The sequence below is a fragment of the Ambystoma mexicanum genome, chromosome 5p (assembly GCF_040938575.1).
Source record: "Ambystoma mexicanum isolate Mex_15411 chromosome 5p, UKY_AmexF1_1, whole genome shotgun sequence".
Lineage (NCBI taxonomy): Eukaryota > Metazoa > Chordata > Amphibia > Caudata > Ambystomatidae > Ambystoma > Ambystoma mexicanum.
Genome location: NC_090930.1, coordinates 804,266,147 through 804,284,140, shown reverse-complemented (window position 1 = coordinate 804,284,140; position 17,994 = coordinate 804,266,147). Strand labels below are relative to the sequence as shown.

The following is a 17,994-nucleotide window of genomic DNA, read 5'->3' as shown; positions in this document are numbered from 1 at the left end:
AGTTCAAGTCTTGAGATCTATGGTGTATGGCCAGATAATCATTTTGCGAACTAAACTGGATAAACGGTCTCCATGTATCTAAATATTTTGGTATCTCCCATTGTGCCTGTTATTTTGTCCATGGCTGCTGTAAACCAAATTTGTGACCACCACTCCTGGATATCTGAGGTGGCATGTGCTTTCCAGTTGTGAACTACTGTGATTGTTGCCACCACTAATAAATGCGTGATACAATTGGAGCTTTTGTTGAAGAATATAAGCACTCTGGGGAGTGCCTCATGAAATATGTTATTGAAGCTTGTGGGGGCCAATGCATCATCAACTTAAAACTATTATCTTTCAATTGGGTGCATTCAGAGGATTGTGAGGCTCTTTGTAAAATATTGTATCAGAATAAGTCATCAATAGAAGTACCTGTGCCCTCTTCCCATTTCAACATAAGAATATGGAGGTTAGTTTCTATTCACGGTCAAAGTGCTATAAAGGGTGCAAGCTTTCCGAAAGGGAGGGTCCCCGTATAAAGTTCTTCAAATTTGGTCATGTCCGTCCCACCTGCCTGTTTGATTTTAGGATTGGAAAACCAATGTCTTATCTAAATATACTCATAACCTGCTGAGTCCAGCAGTAGAAATGGCTGCTTGCCTTACCCAAATGTAAGGGGTACATTCTGTAAACAATTGACCAAGTCTCTCCATTCCCCTTCGATCCAGTGTAGATATCTCGCTGGACATAGTCCAGGCGAGAACTCCTGGTGGCCAAGGACTGCAGTAAGGACAGGAAGGAGGTAGTTTTAAACTTCTTAGCTGCCCAATCCCAATATCATGAAGTCACTTTCGTATCTGGAAGCAAGTCTGGTTTAGAGATTTGCATTTTTTGAGGGATGGGTGGGGGGAGGCACATCCATTTGTTTAAGGGAAAGGCTAACGTGCTGTTCCAGCTCTAGCCAGAGTTTGGTATTAGGATCAATATTCTAAGGTAAGTACTAGCTGAGCAGCAAACAGATGGCCTTCAATATCAGGAACCCCCAAACCATAAGCCAATCTGGATGGCAACATCGTTCGACAGGGAATTCTAGGTAGTTTCTTTGCACATATTAAGTGGGCTTGCATGTCATGCTAAATCTTATTTGGAATGATTATGTTGAGGGCTAAAAATGTATACAGCAATCTGGGGATGATATCATCTTTATTGCTATTACCCTCTGTAGCCATGAAATGTCTTACTTGGGCCACCAATCAAAATCTTTTATACTCCTGATGAAGTAATGAATATTATGTTGGTAAAGGAGACTATGGGATGCATCTAATTTTATCACCACGTATTTCAGTGAATTTGATTCCCAGAGAAACTCATAATATTGTTTTAATTTCCGTACCACTAATTCAGGTGCTGTAATGTTTAATATACTTGATTTGGAGTAATTCATTTTGAAACCTGAGACTAGAAAGAAGACTCTCAGTAAGGATCTTATCTTGGGTAGAGTTAATTCGGAGTCATGATTGAAAAAAGCAGATCATCTGCCCAGAGCACTATTTTGTGGGACCTATGCCCCAGATCAATCCTTTATCCCTTCGGCCTGTCTCACTAGCTGGGCCAGGGGCTCCATGGAGAGGGCAAGGAGCAGTCGGGATAGGGAACATCCCTGCTGGGTGCCCTGCCCCAATCTGATAAAGCGCCATTTAACTTGATGCAGGTGGAAGGATGGACATATTCACAAAAATATACGTGATGAAATTTGGTCCAAAGCCGATTTGGGATAACGCTGTTTGCAGGTAAGTCTAATAGATGCGATCTAAGGCTTTTTCTGCATCAATCGATAGTAGGGCTGGGTACATTTTGCGATTATTCCCATAGTCAATTAAGTTTTTAGCTCCACGGACATCATCATGGGCCTGGTGGCCTGTGATGAATCCTGTTTGATCTGCATGAATTCGCTTGAGGAGCACTGTCATAAGACAATTTTCTAAGATTTTGGAATAGATCCTGGCTTCATAATTCAGTACAGTTATTAGGCTGTATGATTCGCTATGAATGGTATCATTAAGGTTATTATATTTTTAAGGTCGATTTCCCCATTGATGAAGTTACTGCTACAATGGTAAGGAAGCAATTGTGAAGTGCTACAACGTGTGGTTAAGATGGATACACATTGTTTATATAATAGAGCTAAGAGGCCCACAGGACCTGGTGACTTGTTAGTGGGAAGGTTACTTATTACCTGGGTGACTTCTTCAGATGTGATTGGAGCTTCTAGATTTATTTTATCTGAAGATGATATGATATGGCGGTTAGCATGTTTCTGTCTTGGCCATGATCCTCTAGCAGATCTGGGCAGAATAGCAAGGAGTAGTATTTGGCCAATATTCCTAATTTTGCAATCTTTGACTATGGAAGATGGTCGTCTGAGTTGGTTCTATGTGAACATATCAATGGGGAAAATGTTGCCAGGAAGGTGATTTTTTTCCCCTGCACTCCTAAAAGCTTTCACCAATATATTCTAGGATGGGTATTAATTACTATTATATACTCCAGTTCTAGAATATGTGGGGAAGTGTTTGATTTTCCTGAAGCTTTACTACCATAGTTCACGTCTGATGAGTTCTTAGTTTATAAGCCAGAACTTTGGAGGCTTTGTTCAATGTGCTAAAATAAAACTATTCAGTTTTTAACAAATGTATGTGATACTTCAGAGGCCTGTAGTTTAAATCAAGCAGCTTAAAGTTGGGCTATGCACTTTTAATGGTATATTAGGACATGTTTTATGAGCCTTATAGGACTCAAGAGAAACAGACTTGACTCTTTCTCCCTGTTGACTACAATGCCAACTTTGGTTTTAACATAGTTCATGAATAGGTAGTTGGTATTCATTCAACCATAGCTAGGTTAGAAAATGCAGATAATGCTGTACAATGACTTGGGCCAAGTGATGTAGGTTTGCTGAACAAACAATGTTGAGAATGAAGAACCTTGAGACATCCCACATGTACGCTTCTTTTGTGCATTGCAGAGAGCCTATTCCAAACTGCAGATGAAGGCTGGGGAAAAAGGAGTGAATCCATTTAAGAGGTGTTCCTGACAAACCCATCCAGTTTGCAAATATTTGAGATGGATGGCATTCTCTGAGACCTAAGAGGCAGAGAGGCTGAATACTATCTATAGAGCCATTTACTGTAAGCATTGTCTAGACAGCTCAAAATATCTTCTTTAATGTTCACTTCACTTCTACTAAGGAGTCTAATTCATGGCTAGTAGTTATGGTTAAGATTACACGATTCAACATACCAGTGCTACATCTTTTGAAAGGTTTCAAGCGAGCAGATTTAAATCTTGTGCTAAATTTTTAACTAACACAGGCTCTGAAGTGATACAGAGTCTTGTTCCATCATCTCACATTGCTAGGTCACATCCTTCCTGGATGAGACCACAAGCAACCCCTGACATGTTTCGACCACCAAACTTTAGTTTTGCAAATGTCACCCTTAGTGGGATGACAATGCTCAGTCTTGGGTCCCAGGCTTACTGAACATAAAGACCCAAAGCTACACCTCATTGATGAAACTCACTGTGCAGGAACATGTCTGGGGTGCTTGTCTTTTTGTGCTGAAGGGATGCGACATCGCTCCTTTTTGTGGTGGGACCAAGGCTGATTTGCACATGTGTTTCCACCTTCATTAATGGCATGGCAGGCTGAAAAACAATGGTCTGGAAAGTTGCCTAGAGCAATTGCCATTGGTTACGATTCATTTATACCATTCCAGACATCACCAGTCAGTCTTGTACATGAAATGCAAGTGCACCTCAACAAATGTTTGGAATATGGGCCAGACCGCAGGTATACTTCTGCATTTTTCAAACAAGTGGATGGCTCTTTCTAGGTTTACTGGCAGTCACCTCTGTTGCCTTTCCATCAGCATTGGGCACTGCCCCGCTAGCTAGACTGTTAACTATTATGTCCAGAATTAATCATCTCCCAGTCTTTTTGTTTCTCCTGCCATATAACTTACAGAAAAGGATTCCCTCCTCTCCCACTCACATTCCCTACCAGAACTTCATGCACTGCCCCAGACTGTTCCTCTCGCTTCTTGTCGTCTTTGATCTGTTCTGATCCCACTCGGCACACCCTCCTGATTTTCTGCATTCTAAAAGGGCTGGGACCTTTTCTCTTATCCCAATATTAATCTTCCATTGACTTCCCTTTTTTTGCTGTACTCGTATTTATCCTGGCATGCACTTTTAAATAACACTTAAGTGTAACACTGTGGCACCATGAGGAGCTGACTGCCTTTGCCATGCAAACCTATCACCTTTATTTTAGAGTATGAACTTGTGGTAGCAACATTTTTACCCCATGTTTATTCTTGCATTTAGGACCATTTATACAGATGTCCAGCCATTTCATACATCCAGAAAGGTCTGCAGTTTATAACAATAAGACTATGTTATCTGCCACTATCATGGATTCAACGTACAACACACCGAATAATCGTTTCTGCCACTATCATGGATTCAATGTACAACACACCGAATGATTGTTAGAGGATATCTTTACCTTTAAGTTAACTAATTGCAGAGAGCAGTTTAAGAATAAAAATGCACAATTAGAATGGTCTAATGGACAGTACAACAGGACCACAATATTTACCTCCAGGATTGATATTTGAGAAAAGTCCTTTTCTTCAAAATAGGCATGTGTTATAAGCTGTAGTTTGGCTTGCAGTAATCCATACAAAGGCTGTTGAAATAAAAGAAAGGCTATTACACAATGCAAAATAATGCAACAGCAATATATGCATAGAAAATATATCAGCAGTTACTTGTTTTTATTAACGATCCACTTGTGTTTATTACTCATCGTTTCTTTCAAAAAATATATTCAATGTGTTAACGTTCACGCATTAATCCTTCGCACATCTTGAAACCTTATGTTGTAAAAACAGGGTTGATTGTACACGTACCTTCGTTCCCAGCTTTATGAATACTGGGAACTCATACAACAGCCTCCCTGTTTACCTTGAAAATACATTACCTCAGTGTAATTCCATCACACAGATTTTGCAAACAAAGGTAATTCATTTAGCAACCGTGGAAGTGCACATCTAATACACACCTCAGGGCCAAGGGTGACAGGGAGGCAAGCGGAGAATGAGGGACAGAGGAAAAACTACTAGCAATATGGAGTTTGCTGGGACAGTGACATTGGGGGAGGCTGTGTGGCAGTGGGTTAGAAGGGAAGAGAGCCTGTAATGAGGAGAGGGCAGAAGTTAGGAAGATGAGCAGAGTTAAGGGGTGAGGAACGGAGCAAGTGGAAAGGCGCAAATGGGGAGAGAATGAGTGATAGGGAGGCAGGAGGAGATGGAACAAAGGGGGCAAATCAAAGAAGCCGTAGCAGATTGAAGGATAATTATTGGTGACATAAGAGCAGGCCAGAAAAGGAGATCGAGGGTTGTGTGAGGGGTCAGAAATGTGAGGCGGACAACTTTGTAAGGTTTTCTCAACAAATGCCACTTTATTATTATAACACGGTTGGATAAACGCCTCACTAGTCCTACCCTAACGAGAATCTCCCTGCCTAAAATAAATAAGGGAAACACTCTCAAAGGATATCTGCCCCTTACACTTACGCATATAACAAAGGAATAAGGTCATGCATGGCAATTCAAATCAATGATCGTTACCAGTCTCTCAGAAACTGGGGAGTGTTCCCCTTCCCAGCTTTCTGCTTCACAGTTCAAGAAAATAAAATAATGAAATCCTTGTCTGAAATGAAGTTCAAACTGTTATTTGCAAGTTCAATTGTTCAACAAAAAAGCAAACAAAGAAAACACAAAGGTTCTTCTTCAGCTAAAGAACAATTCTCTGACATGATCTGATATGGCGTTTATAACGCACCATTACACAAGTGTTTCAAGGTGCGACGCAGCAAGGGAGAGGGAACAGAGAGAAGACAGACAACAATCCTACTAGGCCAAGTGTCATTCAGATCATGCAAGTGCAGGGGAAGGAGAAGGAGAAAAGTGTGGGGGGGAGGGGAAAAGTGTGGGGTGGGAGGGGGTGGGGGCAGTGGAGTACATGGGATAATTGAATAAATAAAAACATAAGAGAATTACGGCCAGCTGGTGGCAAGTGCAAGGGTAAGTGCAGACATCAGGTGTCAAGTGCTGGTGGGGGACTATAGGGATACAGAAAAGAGTACACAAGTTCGGGGGTTGCCACGGAGGAAGTGCAGATGTGCAACTGGCGGGGGAGGGGACCTGGGTCAGAGATCAGAGGGTGGCCAGGTAACCAGTGCAGTTTCAGCTAGGCGTTCAGCAGGGGAGAGGAGGAGAGAAAGCAGAAGCAAAGAGGAAGGGTTCTGAGGTGCTTCCGGAACCGGGGATGGTTCTCCTCAAGTTTCAGGAAGGCAGGCAGGCTTTTCCAGAGGGAGGCCCCAGCTGAAAAAAGAGATCTACCACCAACTTGTTGCTTGGATAAGCGACTGACCCTGAGGGAGTTGAAGGCGGATGAGCGAAGAGCTTGAGACGGAAGATAATTAGGAAGAGAGTTGAAGGTATTGAGGCCCGAGGCCCCAGAAGGCCTTGTGGACAATGCAGAGGGTTTTGAACTTAATCCTCGCAGCCACTGGGAGCCAGTGCAGAGATTTCAGTCCTGGAGAGATACGATTCCTGGGCTTGAGGCCAAGGACAAGTCTCGCAGTCCTGTTTTGGATGAGTTGCAGAGGGCGGAGAGTAGAAGCAGGCAGATTTAGAAAGAGGCTGTTGCAGTAGTCCAGCCTAGAGAGAACCAGAGCTCTGGAGACAGTGAGCTTCTGGGGGAAGGAGAGGCAAGGAAGAATACCTCTGAGGAGGTGCAGCTGGTAGTGTGACTTAAGAGACATCAGAGATGTGAGGAGAGAAGGAGAGTGTGGAGTCGAAGATGACCCCAAGGTTTTTAGCCCCACAGGTGGAGCAGGAAGAGGGCCAAGAGAGGCCGGCCAGAGAGTGACAGGGAAGGAGGGAGCGGCTGTGCCGATGAGGAGAATCTAGGCGTAACTGGAATTAAGGCAGAGATCATTGGCAGCACACCACTCCTGGATAGCAGACAGACAGAGATGAGAGAAGGAGAAGAGGGGGCCGAAGGTAGCCTGAAAATGAGCTGAGTGTCGTCTGCATAGCGCTGAAAGTTGGGGAAGAGAGCGGCAATGCAGTGGGCAAGAAGTGCCAGGTATTGGTTGAACAGCCAAGGAGAGAGGTTAGACCCCTGGGGTACACCACAGGTAGAGACAGAGGAGAGGAAGGACCCAAGTTGGACCTGGGAGGGTCGATCAGAGAGGAAAGAAGTGAGCCACGCCAGGTTATCACAGAGACTGTTGTGTAGGATGGCATGGTTGACCGTGTCAAAGGCAGAAGAGAGATCAAGTAAGATAAGGACACAGGGGGTGTTGGAATGAAGGTTGGAGAGCAGGTCTTCACGGATGTTCAGGAGAGGAGTTTTCGTGCTTCTGGCAGCTCTGAAGCCAGACTGATGGCTATGAAGACAACCAACAGATTCAGTGTGAAGATTAAGCTGGGAGATGGCAAGCTTTTATAGGAGTTTGCCCAGAAAGGGAGTGATGGAGATTGGCCAATAGATAGCCGGGCAGGGCAGGACAGGTCGGCAGAGGGTTTCTTAAGAAGGGGGTGCACAAGTGAGTGCTTCAGGGGGGACAGGAAGACTCCAGTGGCGAAGTAGTGGTTGCAGAACTCGGCCGGAGCAGGAGCCAGGGAGTCAATGTGGTCCTTGATGGTTTTGGAGGAACAGGGATGAACCTGTTTTGACAAGACTTTCATAGATTGGACTTGTCTAGAAACCTCATCTGGGGAGAACAGGGGAAGAAAGGCAGAGAAGGAAGGAGGAGAGGTGGTTGAAGAAGGGCCAGAAGAGGAGCAGAGAGTAGAGGGAGGAGGGGGAAGATAGAGGACAGGATGTCCTGAGTTTTAGAGATGAAATGAGAAGTCAGAGCCATGCAGAGGGCCTGGGAAGGGACAGGAGAGGTAGACACTGCAGAAGGATTGGCCAGTTCCTTGCAGATTTTAAAGAGTTTGGCCGAGTTGTTAGATGCCGCAGAGACGTGGGCTTGTTTGGGAGCGCTCTTCTTGGCGCGGACAGAGATCCGGTATTGCCTTTGGAGCAGGCCAGTTTGTGGGATGATGTACCAGAAGCACACCATTTCCACTCGGCCACCCTCCTCTTGCTTTTGAGGGTGACGAGGTCTGAGTCATACCAGGAATTGCACTTGGCTTTGGGCTTCAAGCAGATCCTCATGACAGGGGCGAGGACATCGAGAGTATCAGCTATAGCAGAGTCGATCATGGAAAGGGCCTAGTCAGGGTTTGAGTCAGCCAAAGGGGTGCGGGGGAGAAAGTGGCAGCGAAAGCCTCAACTGACACAAGCTTCATGGGTCAAATAACCGAGAAGGTGGGTGGCAGTGCTGGGAGGAAAGGAGAAAGGAGTGGTGAGAGGGATTGAAAGGGGAAGGTCTGAGGAGATCAGAACATCTAGAGTGTGCCCTGCAGAGTGATTCGGGCCAGAGGAGAGAGAGAGAGGAAGCGAGAGGAAGCGAGAGGAAGCGAGAGGAAGCGAGAGGAAGCGAGAGGAAGCGAGAGGAAGCGAGAGAAAGAGAGAGAGAGAAAGAAAGAGAGAAAGAGAGAAAAAGAGAAAGAGAGAAAGAAAGAGAGAAAGAGAGAGAGAAAGAGAGCGAGAGAGAGCGAGAGAGAGCGAGAGACACAGAGGTCACGAAAGAGTCCAGAAGAAGTAAACAAAGCATCCAGGTGGATGTTAAAGTCTCCAAGAAGGAGGAGTTGAGTGGTCGAGACCAGGAGGGAAGAGGAAAGGTCCGCCCATTCAGAGAGGAAGGAGGAGATCTGACCAGGTGGCCGATAGATAGTAGCCACAGTATGGGAATGGCTAGGAGAGAGAGAGAGAGAGAGCCTGCAGACGAGGCATTCGAAAGAGGAATAGAGCTGCATGGTAATGACAGAGGCAGGAATCCGCTCAGCGAAGATCAGGGCTACACCCCCTCTGGAACGGTTGGGCCTGGTTGGGCCTGGGCGCAGAGAGCATCTTGTAGCAGTCAGGGAGGAGAGTGTCAAAGCTTGTGACAGATGCGGCCGTGAACCACGTCTCGGTGAGACCGCGGACATCAAGATGAAGTTCCTCCAGGAGGTGGCAGATGTCAGAGGAGTGTTTGAAAGCTGAGAGTTGAGAGTGGCAATATGGAGAAGTTTGCCGTCCTTGAAAGACTTACGGGGAGGGGTACAAATCAGAAGTATGCCCTACAGAGGTATAGAAGCGGAAGGAGGAGAGGGCAAGGTAGCCAAGGAGGAGACCGCAGGGGAAGGCGAGGAAGCCGTGGAGGGAAGAGAGGGGACAGCAGGAGAAAAAAGGAAGTTGATGAAGCGCTGGAAGCGTCTATCAAAGAGAAGATTGGCCTGGGGGCCTTGGATCAAGATGGTACCATTCAAGTAAACATTAATGATGACCTTACAGGAGTGGAAGGAGGACAGGAGGGCCTCCCACCGGGTGCCACCATTAATGGGAGAAGAAGAGAAAGGAGAAAGCACAGAGACCATATGAAGAGTCCATAGGTCTCGCGAGGGAACGACAAAAAGTATATCAGTGAAGTTTTGTCTATAGGCGTCACTGGCATAGGTGTCAGCGATAGGGAGGCCTGGGTTGGAGACCAGGATATCCTTTTTAAACTTTGTCCTACAAGGTCTAGTGAGGAGAGAAGGATAGTCAATAGAGAAGCAGTTAGAAAAGATAGGGGAGACAGAGAGCACCATAGAGTAGGTGGGGATTGGAGAGAAGAAAGGGGGGTAGAACACTAGGGAAGGACAGGGAGGGACACAGGCAGACAAGACAGGGAGAGATGAGACAATAGCAGGCAATTGGACAAGACCACAGGCGCTCAAACAATGGTAGACAGTTGCTAGATGAATGCTTAGCTAAGAAGTCAAACCACAGAATGGCACTACTATCAGTGTTACGGGGATGGGAATGAGGGAATGGGGATGGGCAAGTTGAAAGATGTCCCTTTTTTAGCCATTTAGCCCAAATGCTGTATGGAGTTCTTAGGACCATACTGCGTCTTTCACTTGAGGGCCTATCTTTCCCTGGTGACAAGAGTAGCCCGACCAGAGGGCACCCCGCAACTGCTCTGTCCATCCAAGCACAGACCTTTTCCCTTCTTTCTGTAAACCATTCTCGCACCACTCTTAATTGGGCCGCTTCATAATATCTATTCATAACATCTATTTACTGCCTTGAAGAATGATTGTGGGACTGCAATTGGAAGGGCCGGAAATGTATACAGCAATCCAGGGAGCGTCACCATCTTAACTGTTGTTATTCGCCCCCAACCAAGAGATTCGGAGAGGGGCCCATCTCAAGATGCCTTCCTGTGTTTCTTTAAAATCCCTGGGTAGTTGGCTTTATACAGGGTGGACATCTTACTAGTCAGTGCTACCCCTAGATATGAGCTACTTCGCACGGCTAGTTTGAAGGGAGAGGTCCTGCGCAGGGCCTCCTATTGTTCTCTCTGTATGGCCATCACCAGTATTTCTGACTTGGTCATATTTATTTTAAGTCCCAATATCTTTTCTTGCTTCGCCAATACTTTAACCAGGAAAATAGCATATCAATGGGGTTATGGGGGGGAGCAGCCCTGCCTGGTACCCCACTCTATACAAATTGTATCTGAAGTTAGTGTGATGATGGAAAGTCTCTGCGATGGATATTTGTAGTTAGTTTCAAACATTTGTATGTAATTAGGCCCGAACCCCGTGTGTTTCATTACTTTGAATAGGTATGGCCATTCCGCCCTGTCAAAGGCCTTTTCGGCATCTAAAGAAATTGGTACCGCCGGGATCTGTTTGATTTCTGCCTTCTCAATCAGATGGGTGACCTTTCTTATATTGTCCCACGTTTGCCTACCAGTAATAAAGCCAGATTGGTCCTGGCCTATAACCATCGGCAAAACATTCTTTATTCTAACTGCCAAGATCCCTGTGTATATTTTAGCGTCTATGTTTAGCAATGCTATCGGCATGAGCTGCAATTCGTTAAATCTCTTTGGGAAACGGAACAAAGAACGACCCTCGCCACAGACATAGAACTTGTTATACCCCCCCCCCCCCCAACAGCCGGAATTAATTATATAGGTTTGTTAGTAATGGTATGAGGTATTTGCTTAGTACTTTATAGAAAGCTGCAGGGAATCCGTCTGAGCCCGGCACTCTGTTACTGGGGAGGGTTTTGATAATCCTTCCCACAATCTTCTTCCGTTACATCTTTTACAAGGATGTCCCTGTCTTCCTGAGATACCCTCGGCAGCTGTACCCAGTCTAGAAATTCCTGTATGGCTCGCTGATCTGGTCTCTCTGTGGAGTAAAGTTGTGTATAAAATGTCAAGGAGTCTATGTCGTCTCTAGTCTCTGTAACAGTTGTGCCGTCTGCTTGCTTGATACTATCTATGTTACTTTTACTTGTCTGTTGCTTTAGGAATCTAGCTAGCATTGTGTCTGCCTTGTTTGCCTTTATACAGTACCTCCGTTTTAGATTCAGTAATGTTTTCTCTGCCCTACTCGTTCGTAAAAGATCTAATTGTCTCATACAATCCTTAACCCTGCTGTAAACTTATTCTTCCTTCCAACTAGTTCCCTCTGGGCTTCTTTCAATTCTGCCGCCATGTCCTTTTCCAGCCTTTCCTTCTCTTTTTTCCTTTGCGCACTGAGAGAAATTATTTCTCCCCTTAAAGGCATCCCAAACTACATCTAAGGGGGGCCCCTTGTGTGTTGCTTATTTCAAAGTAGGTTCTGGTCTTCTCCTTCAGCCTGTTACGCACTACCGAGTCATATAGTACTACTCTAAGCATTTTCCATGACCACACCTGTCTCTGCAGTGTCATATTTCTTAACTGCACCCATAGAGGGGCATGGACCGACAAGGATATTGGATCTCTCCTCATCTCCATTAATGCCCGCAGTATCCCTGGAGTTTCCCACATATAGTCTATTCTAGAGAACGTGCGGTGCACGTGTGAGAAACAAGTGTACCCTGCCTCATCCCCTTTTTTGCTCTCCATAGGTCTCTTAACGCTAAATCTGTAAACATTTGCCTCAGGGTGCTGGATGGACCGACCCGTTGGATCCTTGATTGCTCCAGTCTTTGTCTGGGTTGCATGCTACATTAAAGTACCCTGTCAAGAGGATCTCCCCTACCGCAAACATTTCCAATTACCCCAGAGCCTGATATATAAAGGTCTCTTGTCCTGTGTTGGGGGCGCACAGGGTGCCTACCATGAATAATTTATCCTCCAGGTGAATTTGAAGAAATAATTATCTACCATTCTGGTCGCTCAGGGAACTAATTACCTTACCTCGCAGCTCATTTGTAAGGCCTATCAGGACTTCTGCTGTTTTATTTTTTGCGTTTGCCTGATATGTATGTGCAAGTTCATATATACGTACTCTAGCACAGTCGCTCCTTTTAATATGTGTCTCTTGCAGAAGAACTAAGTCTGCCGACCCTCTTCTAAGTTGTGCATCTAATTTCTTCTGCTTTCTAGGGGTTTTTATGCCCCCTATGTTCTGTGAGCGTATATTCAGCGACTTATTCCCTGCCGTCGGGTGTGTTTTTCAGGAGCCTGTCTTTCTGTCCCTCCTTTTGCCTCCTCCAATGTGGCCCCTGCTCATCCCAGCCGGACTTCCCTCTTGCTATTAGGAGAGAGTTTTATATGCCCTTGTTTCTGCCGCTATGTGTTTGATTCCATTGTGACAGTTTCCCCTGTTGTCTTCAGACCCTACTTCCCCGCTTCCCTCTCTCCCAGCTCCTTCCCAACCTGCCCAGCATCCGCCTCTGCCCCCTCCCCTCACTATAATCACCCTCCCGGTCGAGACACGGTATCCAATGATGCATCCTAAGTGGTTTGGGAACCGTCCTACGTTTACCCCGGAAATCAAGGTTATTAACTTTCTGTGGATTCCAAGTATTGCCCACCCACATACCCCGCCCGGCACTTGCAACTTACTGAGTGCCTCTGTATCACTCCTTCCCTTAACCTTTCCACTTTTTTCTGTTTAATACCTCAAATTCTCTTCCAGTGAGATATCATTTTCTTTCTGTGGCTCCCAGCGTTTGATCGCCTTATCCGTCTTCGTCCCCTCTCGGTTTCCTAAAAGGGCCCATCAATTTCTCTCCTCTTTCCATTCTGTGGTGGAACACTCCCAGGGTCTATACCCCTGCCGAGGGGCCCCTCGCCTATTTCTGCTGGGATCTGTCTCTCCATCCTCCATGCCCAGTATCAAGAGGCCTTCCGAGCATGTAGTGACCCTCTGCTGTTTTCCATCCCACAGGAATAGCAGGCCAAAAGGGAACTTTCATTTTTTGGATTTGTTTCTCAGTGAGTGCCTTCATCACTGGGCCCATTGCTCTCCTTTTCTATAGTGTAGTAGCCACTAGGTCCTGAAAGCGGAGGACTTGTGATCTATTTATTGAGATAGATGTCTGTCCCGTGGCTGCTCAGAGGATTCTTTCTTTTTCTTCACAGGAAGCAAGGGCTGCGAACACATCTCTCGTTGTGTCCCCCGGGTCCCGACCTTCTGGTGTCCACCCTGTGAATGCAGTCTATGTGAATGTCCTCTGGGTGGCTTCTGTCGTAAGGTTTGCAAAACATTGTTGGACCAAAAGTTTAAGCTATGTGTCTCCATTGGTCTCTGCCAGGCCTTTGATCCTTATATTCGACCTTCTAGAACGGTTTTCAAGGTCTTCTGATTGGAATTCCAATGTATGCGTCGCCAAATCAATTTGTTCCAGCAGCTCAGAGTTCTGACGGACATTGCTGCTAACTTCAGACAGACCCTGTTCCGTAATGAATACCCTGTTACCCAGGTTGTCAATCTCTTCTCTAACTTCTTTCAGGGAACTTTCAAATCATCGTTTAGGTTCACCAGGTCTTCCTGAAAAGATCTCATCCTGTCTTCCATGCCCTATAGGCATTGCTGCAGATTTTCCTTACTGAAGGCCATGTTTCTGTTCTCCCAAGCGTCTTCTGTTTCCTGCTGCTGTGTTCCTGTCTTGTTCGTCAGATCCTCTTCCGTGTTCTGCAGCCAGTACTTTTCCAGCAGACCCTTAGTGGCTCCCTGTAGTCCTGAGGGTTGCTTTCCTTTAGGTCTCGTCATCGGTATATGTTTCGATGCTTTATGCAGGCTTCCTATATGTTCTGAGGTCCCGAATACATTGTTGCAGCAGTGGCCAACCTTTAATTACCACCACATGGAGTTCCTTCGTGGTTCTTCAAATTGTTATTTTCAGTTTACATGAGTCACAAATCCCTCTTTGGGGTGTGTGTATATGGAAGCTCCTCCTGTCCTCCTGTCCTGCAGTCCTAGCTCTCTTCCTAGAGCGCATGGGTCACGTCACATAATTGATACGTCTTCACTGTGCCTATGGTACCTTGTAGAGAGCTTATTATCCTTCCAAGCCCCTGAGGTCACGTCTGTGGAGCGACCCTACTTTTAATGAGCCCCTGCTAAGAGATTCAGTTTCAACTTGAACCGCCTTCTATCTCCCTTATGTGGTCATCTCTGCATTAATATTTGCCACCCAGCTGACTCTTAAAGACTCTTTCTGGTGCCTTCCCCCCTTTGGGGAGTTGCTGGCGGGGGTCCGTTGCGCCAAGTGATAGCCTTGATGGAGGGGGCAGATGGAGTTAGCCTGTGTGCCTGCTGTAATAGTTTACCTTGTGTCTAAGTCTGTGGGGGCTAACTGCGCTGCCTGTACCTTTTGGTATGTAAGGTGCCCCCGAGGGACTCCCATTCACTTTGGGCGCAAGTTCTTTTCCCTCTCCTCGGCCCAGCACCCTCCACTTTCATCTGCGCCGTTCTTAATCGCCTGCCTCACCGTCCTGGAGCCCACTGCCCTGGTCTGTCCCTCTTTCATATGCCCTCGCTCCCTCTCTCCCCTGGGCCGCCTCCTCACCTTTTGCTCCGTGCAGGCTGACTTGCTGCTCGCTGCCTGTGCGGCAGATTCTCCAGGCGTGGGTACCCAGATCAGAGTCAACTCTTGAGCACCGTAGGGGTTAGGGGGTGTAACACACGTCCAAGCCCTAATCTGGGTGCGCTTCTTCATGATATCGGGGGTGATGCCTCTTCCAGTCGGTGGGTCCCTACAATATCGGCCCGGCTCCTCCTCTGGCTGGCGGTCTCGGCTCAGTTACGTTGCTGAACGAGGCGCACTCTTCTACTTCTCAACCCTCGATCTGCTCTATCAGCATGGAGCTGCGCCTTTTCTCCCCATTAATATTAGGTCTGCTTATACTTTGCTGGAAGGGGTGTTCAACCCTTCTACATCGCCTATTTTTAGATGCAAAGTTGGCCGGCACGAAGCTTGGGAAAGTGCAGCTCTACTAGATCTTGGAATCTCCCTGAGGGGGCTGTTTCTTAAGACTGTCTCCCTTGGGTGTGAGTCATTCAAATGAATGAACTGACCATTACTGCAACATGGTACCTGTTTAGCCCTTTTCTTTGTCCCACTACATAGGGAAGTATTAGGCTGAAGTCCCTAATGTCAAAGTCACTTTCTCGAGTTTGATTTTTATTTTTTAAACCCCAGTCTGTTCTTTACAATATTATGAGAAGGAATATCACAAGGCTTAGTTATCAAGGCTAATTGAAAAGAGGAAGGCATTTCTTTTGGGCCAATGTTGTTCACAACTTTCTTTTCACTATACCTTTGGGTTTTAGAGATTATTAGCTTTACAAGTCGCTACATTTCCCAAGATCTAGGAGTTGATTGTATTCACCCTTATTCATATGCATGTCTCATTGAACAAAAGGTTGATTATCGCAACAAGCCATTACATACCTTGGTATTAAGTAATAGTCCTCCCTAGAGAAAGACAAATACTGTGTCTCATCCCACGGAGTCCTCTCACTCCCCTGAGCCTTTTCTCCTCCCAGGTGGCCCTCCCACAGAACACCACTGCCAAGGTCAGGATCAGGAAGCGTCTGCCCTTCCCTGGCCACTTGGGAGGAGACTTTAGGCATGGGTTTAGCGAAGGATCCATAGGATTCATTAGAAGTGACAGGGGTATCCGCCACATATTCTGTTGGGCTCTACCACCGCTAAGCCACTATACCATGCAATGGGCATTTCCTAGTGATACACTTTCTGTCCATAATGGGAACATTTTTTCCTTATATCTAACTACAGACTAACACACCCCTTAAACACCCATAATCTATATTTAGCATAGGCTTTTATGGAAAGTATTGAATAGCTGGTCAGAGTGCTTGCTTTGACATCCGTGCAGAACCTGTCGATGCAGGTTCAAATCCCGGCAGGGCCAAACTCAGCCTTTCATCCATCCTGCCTTCCATATCAATGGTAACTGTTGGCACACCAGATGAGTGCCTAAATAAAATAATTTGTAAGCACTAAACTCCAATCATGATACAGAAGATTAGAAGTGTCCAGTTTTTGACTGATGGGGACCATTGCCTGACAATGCACATATCTACAGAACAGATGGGCAAGCCTCAAATAAAAAAAAGAAACTGCCAAGTAATTCTATTTCCCGCCAGAACCTCCAACAATGAAATCCCGATTTACACGGTTTCAAAAAATGCTGTATTCCAATCCTACAAAATGTGACTAAACTTCTGCCAAACATGGTGAAAATGATTCATTTCTGTGGCTCAACTTTTGTACATATAAAACATATATTTAAACTACTGTGCACAATACACATGCAAGACCACATTTATTAAATGGCTAAGGAGATATTCTTTGATGGCTCATTAGGAGGGCCCGTTCAGGAGAAGGGGCAATATAGTAGGAAACTGAGTCCTGCACTTGGTACAGGTTGCAACAAAACATAATACTGCCCCATAACCATGTGCCAATTTGGAGAAAAATTCAAATGCTAGTGTTCAAACTAATCTGTGAAATTAAGAGTCTGAAACAATAGCAGACACATAGAAATCCATTATGTTAGTTCATTATTATTAATTTTCTTCTAATTGTTGGGAGATTTTGCAATTAATGTACAAAATGCAAGACATTTCTCATTATTTTGTGTGTTTCTTGTCAAATGTATAGAGGAGTCTGCAGGGGATTAGTATTTGTACATTAAAGAAAGAAATATACACTGAAATGGACACCTTCAGATTCAAACCATCTCTTATCCAAGAGATGGATCATCTTTAAGAATTAGAAAAACAGTCCTGTTTTTCAACAAACTTCTATGCTCTTCTCATTTCAAAAAGAAACTAAAAGTAATTTGCATTATATACTTGAGAGGTACACTGCACTTAACTGTTATGCTCCAAGGCTTCATTATGACCCGGATATGGAGAGAGATTACGGCAAGTAAACCATTTTAAAATGATTTTTTATCTCAAATTAATTTCTCGTAACAAAAAAAGTGTGATGAGTGGAATGTGTTCGGTCGTCAGTACTTAAGAGCCCTGACGTACTAAAACCCACTAGAATTATAAAGCATCTCCCTGCTACAGCCTATTCATTCAGAAACGTCCTTATGTAATTAACATGCTCAACCGAACCATGTGTTCTATAACGCCCTGCAATACTGGAATACTTCCTAGAGATAAACTAAAGGTTTTATTGATTAACAGATTACCGGGATCGCAATGTGGGTGAGAAAAAAATGAAACATTACTTTGTTGGCCCTGAGTTACTGGTGTTCAAAGTAGGAAGGTATACATGGTCAGGAAAGACTATAATTTCAACCATGTTGTTAGAAAATGTCTGAGGATGAACGGAAGCACAATGTAAACACTGATGTGGCAATTAATTAATCCGACCAGACAGCAGAAGCAGGCATACTTTGGGACAAGAGAGCACATCTCCAGTTTTTGCTTCAGGGAAGACAAAATGCTGCTCTTATTTTCTTTGAAGCCGGTATTTCACAAGGACAGTTTAGACAGAGTGAGATTTATTGCTGGAGCTTTAGGACAA

General features: G+C 45.2%; 1 protein-coding gene across 1 annotated transcript in view; it reads right to left on the bottom strand.

Moving 5' to 3' along the window:
* AVL9 (AVL9 cell migration associated) overlaps window positions 1-17,994 on the bottom strand; it is a 933,501-nt gene that overhangs the window by 459,216 nt on the left and 456,291 nt on the right. The window contains exon 5 of the mRNA XM_069613227.1: window positions 4,643-4,732. Within this exon, the coding sequence (XP_069469328.1) occupies window positions 4,643-4,732 (90 nt within the window). The remainder of the gene's footprint in view (window positions 1-4,642; window positions 4,733-17,994) is intronic.